The following is a 10,858-nucleotide window of genomic DNA, read 5'->3' as shown; positions in this document are numbered from 1 at the left end:
ACTATTTAATTGTTTGAGAAAAATATTGTACAGACATTCATAACGAATCCGCAGGGGGTGTACAGGTATAATAAACACTGATATTCCGCTACTCCTCACTAGATGGCCCTGCGAGTTCTTAAACTTTATGAGAGCTTACGCGGGGTGTGAGGCTCGCGGGGGGAAACTTGCGCGTCCCCACTGCTACTTCCACGAGCTAAGCACTACGGCTGCCAGTCACAACGCAACCGGGGCGCGGATAGGTCGCGTCACGCTCTGCGTCGCTCTCTACTACACGCAATAAATTTTTAATAACAGAAAACTGTCAAACTATCACTCATACCTACATGTGCTGTGAAACTTTGGAGCCGTATTGTGAGGACTTCCTAAAAAATGTACAGCGGACTTTTGTGAAGTGAAATGCTTACAAGTTTTTCTTTAGTACTAAACTGTGTTACGGACTTTGTTTCGGAAATGGTGATATCGACCCACGGGGAGTGTTTATGAGACATTCTATAGTGAAATGAAATGTCTGTGATAATGTATTCAATACCGGCTGTGTTTTTTACACTCCTGCACGTCGGATGGACCGTGTTGCCCTACGGCTCGGACAAGTGCGTCCGTGTTATGGAGAGGGACATCGAGAACAACATTATGTGCAAAGTGCGAACTCTTGAAGGAGACGGAAGCAGTATATCATCAGTGAATTCAGACACTAGCCGTCTTAACCTCGAATGCAATCATCTTCTGTTATTCGAGAGCTCCCTTAGAGCGCACTACTTCAACACAGTTCCAAGTCTCACTGACCTTTCAATAACGAACTGTAAACTGCTTAGTGTCCCGGATAATACCTTTCAAGATCTTAAGAAACTAAAGCGACTAAAACTTCGCTCCAAGAACTCAGAATGGAGTCTTACCAAGAATTTGGAATTAACTTTGAACTCGTTCAATGGATTATCGGAAATGCAGTCGTTAGATCTGGCTCAAAATAACATCAAGTTTGTTCCAACCGGTGTATTCTGTTCTCTAGAGAACTTGAACACAGTGAATTTGACACATAACAGAATTAGGACTGTTGGACAGATTGGTTTTGGACCTGACTGTGGTTCGAGTTTACATACATTGGATTTAAGTCACAATGAAATTAAATCATTGTCCGAGGACTCTGAGTTATTGAAATTAAAAAGTTTACAACACTTATATCTGCAACATAATAATATAACAGACATATCAAGTGAAGCTTTTAATGGCCTTGTTTCAATGAGGGTTCTAAACATATCGCATAACCGTTTACATACTCTACCAGAAGGGCTGTTTGCTTACGCCAGAGAATTACGGGAAATCTACCTCAACGATAACTCTCTCTTTGAACTTGCTCGAGGCATTTTTCACCGCCTTGAACAGTTAATTGTTTTGGACTTGTCTAGTAATCAACTGACAAGCAATCATGTGGACGACGGAACATTCCTTGGATTGATACGCCTAATTGTTTTAAATTTATCTAACAACGCACTTACAAGAATCGATGGGAAAACATTTAAGGATTTGTTCTTTCTACAAATATTAAACTTAAAGAATAACTCCATTGGATATATTGAAGAAAATGCGTTCCTACCTTTGTACAATCTACATACGTTAAATTTAGCTGAAAACCGGCTTCATACAATCGATGAGAACCTTTTCAATGGATTATTTGTTTTAAGCAAATTAACACTTAACAACAATTTGCTTGTCAGCATTGATAGAAAAGCATTTAAAAACTGTTCTGACTTAAAAGAATTGGACCTGAGCTCGAATCAATTAGTAGAGGTTCCCGACGCATTGTGGGAACTTTCATTTCTAAAAACCTTGGATTTGGGTGAAAATCAAATAACGGACTTCAAAAACGGATCATTCAAAAATCTCAATCAACTCACAGGATTAAGATTAATTGACAATCAAATTGGAAATTTGAGTGTTGGAATGTTCTGGGATCTACCCAATTTGCAAGTTTTGAATATAGCGAAAAATAAAATTCAATCGATTGAAAGAGGAACATTTACCCGTAATATGCAGCTGGAAGCTATAAGATTAGATGGAAACTTTTTATCGGATATAAATGGTGTGTTTTCGACGTTAGCAAGTCTTCTCTGGCTCAACTTGTCAGAAAATCATCTCGTGTGGTTTGATTACGCGTTTGTGCCTAGTAATTTAAAGTGGTTGGACGTTCACGGCAATTTCATTGAACACTTAGGTAACTATTACAAGTTGCAAGATCAAATCCATATAAAGACACTCGATGTTAGCCATAATAGAATAGTGGAAATATCGCCTATGGCTATACCTAATAGTGTAGAACTGTTGTTTATAAATAATAACTTTTTAAATAATATCCATGTGAATACGTTTTTTGATAAAAAGAACTTGACGCGTGTGGACATGTATGCGAACGAAATAGTGCATTTAGAACTGAACAGTTTACGCTTAGCGGCCGTGCCCACGAACAAAAGTTTACCCGAATTCTATATTGGTGGAAATCCGTTTCAGTGTGACTGTACTATGGAGTGGTTACCGATCATAAACAATATGACTGCGATGAGACAGTACCCGCGAGTGATGGACTTGGAAAACGTTTTGTGTAAAATGACAAACACGCGTAGTGGAACTCATGTGCCGTTAACTAATCTTAAGACATCGGACTTTCTGTGTGAGTATGAGACTCATTGTTTTGCTATCTGTCACTGCTGCGATTACGATGCGTGCGACTGTGAAATGACTTGTCCACAAAATTGCACCTGCTACCACGACCCGTTATGGAACACTAACGTCGTCGATTGTTCCGGCCAATCGTCCATGGAAATACCACACAAAATACCCATGGACGCCACCGAGGTATTTTTGGATGGCAACAACATAAGAGAGTTACAAAATCACGTTTTCATCGGACGACAAAAGATGCGATCTCTCTATGTGAATAATAGCAACGTAGATAGCATACAAAACAGAACTTTTGCCGGGCTCAACGCTTTACAAATTTTGCACCTGGGGAACAATAAGCTTAAAGAATTGAAAGGGGACGAGTTTCATCAGTTGAGCAACTTGAAAGAATTGTTTTTACAAAACAACTTAATTAGTCATATCGCAAACATATCATTTTTGTCACTGAGATCTTTAGAAGTTTTACGCCTCGATGGGAACAGATTAGTAGATTTTGGAGTTTGGAGCTTTAATACAAATACTAACCTGAAAGCTCTATCCCTTGGCAATAATTTATGGTCATGCAAATGTCGCTATTTACAAGAACTAACAGCATACCTGGCAGAGAATGCACAAAAAATCATTGATATAACCGATGTATGGTGTTGGAACGGAGATGCCAAGCCGCCACAGAAAAAAGAGCTCAATTTAAATGGAACTGCCTGCAGCGATTATTATGCCGATAATTCAGTCGTCGGAAACATGTCGGTGTCGAACTACGTTCCCATGATAGTCTCCACTCTTACCGGCTTTATTTTATTAGCTCTCGTCGTACTCTTTTTATGTAGAGATTCACTGCGAGTTTGGCTCTACACTAACTGTGGCATACGAATTTTCTCTTTCTCCGGTGCATTTGAGGAAACAGAAAAGCTTTACGATGCATACGTATGTTATAGCCCGAAAGACGAGGAATTTGTCGTGCAGTCTCTAGCGACCGAGCTAGAAAATGGAAATCCCTCGTACCACCTTTGTCTGCATTATAGAGACATTCCACATCACGGGGCACAGTACATGCAATGCGCTCCACCGGTGGTCGAGGCTGCGGAAGCGTCTAAGCGTATAATATTAGTGCTAACTAGAAATTTCATGCAAACGGAGTGGTCTCGCTACGAATTCCGACAGGGACTGCACGAGGCGCTAAAAGGATGTATTTATAAACTAGTTTTAATAGAAGAATGTTCTGTTGTGGGCGACGCTATGTGCGATCCAGACTTGCGACCGTATTTGAAAACGGGCTCGCGGTTGCAATGGGGACAGAAGCGATTTTGGGAGCGTCTCAGATACATGATGCCAGATTCCACTCATACGGGCACGTCACACAAGACGAGAACGCATAGCTATAGAAAGAATATCAATACATATACGTTAGATTCTTCCGTACCTAATGGAGGGAATCGATCGTTAAATTATCCTGACAAATCGCCTGTGCTAGGGAACAATGGGCCAGGAGCGAGCGCTCCTCCCGAGTATAGCATAGAAGTGCGACAGTCGCCATCAGCTGTGAGGCAAACGCAGTCAGTCGCGTATGGCCCAGACGGGAGACCGATATCCGATCATATTTACTCTTCTATAGATTCGGATTACTCGTCTTTAGAGCAAGGCATGGCACCGGGCAGGCGACGAGATCTTCGGCAATGGCCACCGCCACCTCCTCTAGTAGACACGGGCAACGCCGTGCAAGCTTACCTAGTCTAGACGGGCATCTGCCCACTTCCAGTCAAATTGTAAATACTACCTAGATGTTAATACTTAATGCTTGTAAATATGTAATTATTAATTTAAGTGCTATACCAAAATTTATGTAAGTGAACTTACTATTGCGTTATCCTGTGTATAGGTTTCGTATTAAACTTTTAAAGACTGCTGTAGCATATAAATATTGTAAATAGCAAAAAACAAGTGATCATACTATATAAAATATCATTAATATGGCGTTATTTATACACTATAAAAATAAAGTGATGATGAAGATTTATAATGCTGTTTTTATATTATTTTACCTTTATATTTAAAAAAAATAATTTAATAGTTTAAATAGTAAAATATTTAAGTACTAAGTTCAGTGTTTAAAGTTCAATCAGAACCAGTTTATTTTACTCTTAGTGTTTTTCAGATCCAAATATTTCACTAATAATAATAAATTCATTAATTAGTGGATGTAGGTACATATAAATGATTAATCAAATGAATAATATGTATTTACAAAAAATATTTTCTAGCTTACAAAATATTTTTTGTATAGAAATACAATTACGAATTTTATCTTTCTATCTTTAGAGTATTCAATTTCAAAGTTAAGTAAGATAACGTAATAATTTAATACGACTTTAAAAAATAATTGTCATCAGTCTACAATTGACGGACATGTATCTAAATCAGACACACTGAGAGAAAAAAAAAATATGGTTACCTACATAGAAAAATATTTTTTCACTAGGTTAGGAGTAGTCGAATAGAAAACTTATTTTTTTTAGAAGTTCGTTAAAAATCCTTCCATTGGCTGGCAGTGCAAGCATGACGTCAGTAAGTATTTTTTATTTAGTTTTTTACGTTTAATAAAAAGGTCCCATCAATAATATTACTTACGTAGGTACCTAATTACCAAATGATTGGCTTATTAAATGGAAATGAACTACACGAAACTATCAATGAAACAATTATTTACTTATAATACCTAATTCAAGGTAAACGGCAATTATTATGGATGTTTGACAATTGCTTTATTGGGTAGTAAATCTTTAATGAAGCTTTGTTCACAACAGGTACTGCTTCGAAATTAGGTTGATTGTGAACCTATTTTGAAGCAATAATCTACTTAAACTAATATTTTAGAGAGGTAAAGTTAGTTGTGTTGTAGAATCTACTGAGCCGATTTTGAAAATTCTTTTACTACTAATAAGCCAAGTTATTTGTGTGTGTCATAGGCTATATTTTATCCCCGTATTCTCATTGGAACGGGACTAACCAGATGAAACAGCGTCGGCTAGTAAGGTATATAAGGTACAGATTAAGTAAATCTGTAATTTTATTTTTGTTCATGAACTAACATCATAGAAAAGTGATAAAAAAATGGATTTTTCTTCAAGAAACATATTTTTATTAAGTCAATTATTTAACCAGATCCAGAGTGATTATTTATACATCATATTATCATATTTATACGCTTTTATACGGGGGTATACCTGAGTTACCTGGGCCGACGTTGTATGGGCATTCCCCTTTCTTCGAACCCCAAAGGTCCTCTTTAAACAGTATTGATTAGGTCCTTTAAACAAAATTGAGGTTTGTCTAACATTAATCTTAATCCATTTCATCCATATGAAAATGGGGTAAATGCACGAGAATGTAGTTACTCTATGTTAGGAGATAATTATTAATATCAAGAACACAATATTAAAGTGACTTCAATAAATCTTTCCGTTAACTTTTTTCAGGAAGTTCATAATTATTCTCTTTCTAAATAAATTGAGGATATTATTAGAAAAGACAAGGCCATTCTAAATTCTTTACTTCGTTATGTATAACGTATAAACTGTTTCCGTTTTACGTGAAAGTTGTCGTTTCCTTTATTGTTACTATCCGATGCAGTTAAAACAAACTATGTACCTAAATTAAATAATAATTATCATTATAAAAGTCTTGTATATTATGTTTATATTTGTCAATCAGTTAATTGGTTAGGTTATATTTTCTGCATGACATAGATTATCTACAGAAACATAAAAATAACATCTAATCCGACTTCCTACTAATATTATAAACGCGAAAGTTTGTATGGATGTATGTTTGTTTGGTTGTTTGCTACTCTATAACGCCGCTACTACCGACTCGATTTGGCCGAAAGGAATGGAAAAATATTTTACTCTGGATTGACACATAGGGCGTCCGGTAGTACCTACATACTTATATAAGTCAAAAGTCAAAATTCATTTATTTCAATTAGCCTTAGTTTACAAGCACATTTGAAAAGTCAAGATTATGTCATCATTTAATTTAATTTAATGGTGGTAATAATAGTCGAAAACTTAAAACTAAAGTTACGAGGGTTCCAAACGCGCCGTGGTCCGAGAAGAGCCCAAAACAAACTCAGCCAAGGTTTTTTTTGTTTACCACCATTTTACAAACTTATTTAAAGCTAAGCACACAGTTGTATATTACAGTTTAACGCCAAGCTTTTTTATCATTAATATAATCATTAACACTATAATAAGCCTTTCCCAAAAGCTTAAAGCGTTTAATAAACACACAAGTATAGTTTTTAAATATAAATTTTAAGCAACATTAAAGGCATTTCTACAGGTAACTACTATAACGTCCATTTGACTTTATAATATCTAAAACAATTCCGTCAATGTCGCCCAAGATTAGTCCCAATATGTTTTTTCTTTGCGTCCGTAAACCGGACGCGGTATCCGCCGAGGCGCGTGACCAGCCTGGCCGCCGGCTTAACGCAAACCTAATGTTGCTTGAATACTAAATTATTTTACTTCACTAGCTTCACACGCGATTTTGTACCTTAATCATTACTAGCTGACGCCGCGCGGTTTTACCCGCGTGGTTCCCGTTCCCGTAGGAATATGGGAATAATATATAACCTAAAGCCTTCCTCTATAAATGGGCTATCTAACACTGAAAGAATTTTTCAAATCGGACCAGTAGTTCCTGAGATTAGCGCGTTCAATCAAACAAACAAACTCTTCAGCTTTATAATATTAGTATAGATAGATTAGCGGACGCCCTGCGGCTTTACCTGTAGTTCCTGTATCTGTCAGAATACGGGGACAAAATAAAGTCTATGTCACTCGCTGACAATGTATCTTTCCATTGGTGAAAGGATTTTAAAAATGAGAAACAATTAGCTTCGCAGAAATTATGATTAAAGTTTTCTGTTCAATCAAAATCTCCGCTTTGAGAAATTAAAATATATTCGTTTATTCATTGCTTGTCTATGTAATCACAATGAAGTGATGTACGATATTTTTCTTAATTGTTTATTTTATAGGTAAAGATAATAACAGTAAAACCAAGCTGGATTTGTGTGAACAAAGATAATCAAAAAACTAAAAATGTTACAAAATTACAATTTTGCCATAATAATGCTAAAATTATTAACTAAAACTTAGTGAGTTTTATTTACGACGCATGAGATAATGATCAGTTAAATTCAAATGTTGCAGAGTTTTTGTTACTTACAATATCACGCTTAGTTGCTCTATACGCTAATTAAGAAGTAAATCTGCAAAAAATACTAGATATTCACTTGCAGAAGAGCGGCTATTTTTATTAGTTTACCTAGTGAGAGTATATTTATTAAAATTACTTGGGACTTTTTAATTCTGTCTTTTCCAGCTTACTACTAAAACAAGGATTTGTTTTCTATGCGGTTTTACAAGGTGATTAATCTTTTTTTTTAATATTCTATTATTTAAATATGTTATTATTTTCATTACCTACTTTACTCATCTTTATCCTACTCTTTCTGGATAATAGTGACACTTTTCTTGGTCACTATTTGAAATGTTTTCATCTTTAAAGTTTAGATTGAGCTTTGGAGCTGACATAAATTAATAGGTAATTAAGAAGTTTTTTGCTCTATGCATAAAGTTGCCAATTGGCTATTGTCATTGACGTTTACATCAATAATAATACATTTTTTAATATCTTTACTTTACATTGTACTCTTGCTAACCAGTTTTGTGTGAATTCCTTATATTGTTTCTAAGAAAGATTTAGATTCACGCTAATTAATTATTATAAATATGCAAATGTAATTAATTGTTTTCATCATTATAGTTACCTAAAATAGCAATCGCTACGTTATTAAATAAGCAGTTAAAATAAAATTACTGTTATTTATTGTTTTTCCTGTATATTTTATAGGTTTGCTATGACTATACTGTTTAAAAGATTTTAAAATTTTATTTACGCTGAGCTCGCCAAGTAAGATCGGCTTAGCCGTTCCAGAGATTAGCCAGGACGAACAGACAGACACTTCAACTTTATTTATATGTATCGTTAGTATAAAAGTGTATGTCTCCTTTAGTTTTTTTATAATTCTTCTTTATAAATTTTTAACTAGTTATAAGATTTAATTTGGTTTAGCTTTGAATATAGGTTTATGTTGCCTGTTTTCGTGGTAGCACTTAGGTAGTGGTAGGAACTGGGCCCTAGCTGAAAATCAGCGCTGTATGTTCTTTGTTTATGGGGAGCATATAGCAATATACTGAGTTGGGACCTTTTTCTAGGTTATGATGATATGAATCCACATATCGCTGGGCATTATTTCTTAAATAATTGTGATGTGTGGCATAATGTAATAATAAATATATTTTCTTTCTTTCTTTCTTTCTAGTTCTCCTTAGCTTTAATACCTACGCCTTAGAATGATGGACACAGGGCGGCACTTTATTCATTTAAGACATGTTCTTTGCATGCCCTGCTAAGTGTAGAGCTCTCTTTACTGGCGATGGTCTTCCACTTACCATCAGGTGGTCCAACTGTAGATTTGTATATATATATATATATTTTAGTTTTATTTAATAGGCTCTCGCTTGACAACAATTAGCCGTAATGGATAGCATTAATGCTGTCTGAAACATTAATGTGTCAGGAAACACAAACGCCGGATGGGCATTCCAAATTTTTGCTGTGCGAATTAGAAATGTGGATGCAAATCGTTAAAAACTTAACAATGTATACCATTTTTTACATTTCTATCACACATTACTTATACGTCATATAAACGTTTAAAAGTGTATGTAGGTACGTCCGATCGTAAAAGCTAGGTGTTTCTAGAATTGTCGATGATTCATACTAGATGAACTTGAATAAAATATTTATACTAATATTTTCTGATTTTGCCCCCAGCTGTCGCTGAATAAACTAGACAAATTGTATATTGTCTGAGTTAAATGGAAAAATGTTTTGAGGTTTTTTTAGTAAGTTAATTACTTTTGAATTTAGCTTTATTTTTTTTATAGGAAAACTGGGTCTTATTTTTTTATTAGCTTGTTTTATTATCTCACTAGAAGGCCAGCCCCCGTAGCCAAGTGGTATGTTGATTTTCTTTCTACAATCGCTAACGCTTCGAAAACTAGAAAAAATTATGGGAGTGACAGATCTTGATCACGTGACCTGTCGATAGCAAATGTCATTCTCATACATCTTTCTAATTTCCAAAGCGTTTATTTATTTTGACTTTAAATTTATTTATATCGCGGGAACCATGAATTTTTCCGGGATGAAAAGTAGCCTATGTGTTATTCCAGAGTAAAATCTATTTCCATTCCAAATTTCAATCAAATCGCTTCAGTATCCGCAGCGTAAAAGAGGAACAAACATACTTACAATACTTCGTCTTTATAATATTAGTGTGATAGTTTCAATGAAGATTCTGTAGATAAAACAACGCTTTAGGATTTAAAGTATCGTGAGTATTATTTATATTAATTTATTATGAAACACGACTAAAACTCACGTCGGAGTATAGAGTCAGAGTAAAACAACGTTTGAAATAAAAACGTTTTATAAAATGTTTGGTACGAGTAAAAACTTTTCTTACCAAATGTATGTAATATAATGTAATAAACAGTACCTAATGGTTTTTTTCTTCTTTTATGCCGCGGTGTAAATTAGGTCAGGGCTTTGTACAGCTCTCATCAGCCTTGGTATTTTTTTACATCTACTCTGAAACTTGGATTCGTTTTTATTTAACATGTGTTTTGTGACTTACATGATCAATATTTATTTATTTTTCGTAGTTGTGTTGCAAAAAATAAAGAAAACTCGTAATACAAAAAATCGTGTGTATGTGATTTTTTGTGTAGTAAGTAAGTAAATAATGATGATTATGATGATATAATTATTAATAGATACTTACTTAGATACTTATGATAACATCCCAATAAATTTAAAATTCAGATTGAAAATTGATTTATTTCAAGTAAGCTCAGTTTACAAGCACTATTGACATGTCAGTTGACTATTTGTAAATATTCTACCACCAGTTCGGAAGTCTGGTTCTGCTGAGAAGAAACCAGCAAGAAACTCAACAGTTGCTCTTTTGAAAAAAAAAAATCATACAATATATCCCTTTGAACGATGTCGATGTTGGACGACCACAGCTGGACAAAGGACTCTTGTA

The 10,858-nt window shown here is 34.8% G+C and overlaps 1 protein-coding gene across 1 annotated transcript; it reads left to right on the top strand.

Moving 5' to 3' along the window:
• Positions 1-207: 207 nt before the first annotated feature.
• On the top strand, positions 208-4,693 carry LOC112049447 (toll-like receptor 7). The gene has a single exon (XM_024087323.2). The coding sequence runs from the start codon at positions 508-510 to the stop codon at positions 4,408-4,410; it is 3,903 nt and encodes a 1,300-aa protein (XP_023943091.2). The 5' UTR covers positions 208-507; the 3' UTR covers positions 4,411-4,693.
• Positions 4,694-10,858: the final 6,165 nt, after the last annotated feature.

Source organism: Bicyclus anynana, chromosome 13, assembly GCF_947172395.1.
Source record: "Bicyclus anynana chromosome 13, ilBicAnyn1.1, whole genome shotgun sequence".
Lineage (NCBI taxonomy): Eukaryota > Metazoa > Arthropoda > Insecta > Lepidoptera > Nymphalidae > Bicyclus > Bicyclus anynana.
The sequence above is the reverse complement of the archived record's forward strand: the minus strand, read 5'-3'. Positions and strand labels throughout refer to the sequence as shown.

What these genes read in the sequence shown, in the direction of transcription:
- LOC112049447 (XM_024087323.2), top strand. Translation starts at nt 508, where the DNA reads ATGTCTGTGATAATGTATTCAATACCGGCTGTGTTTTTTACACTCCTG.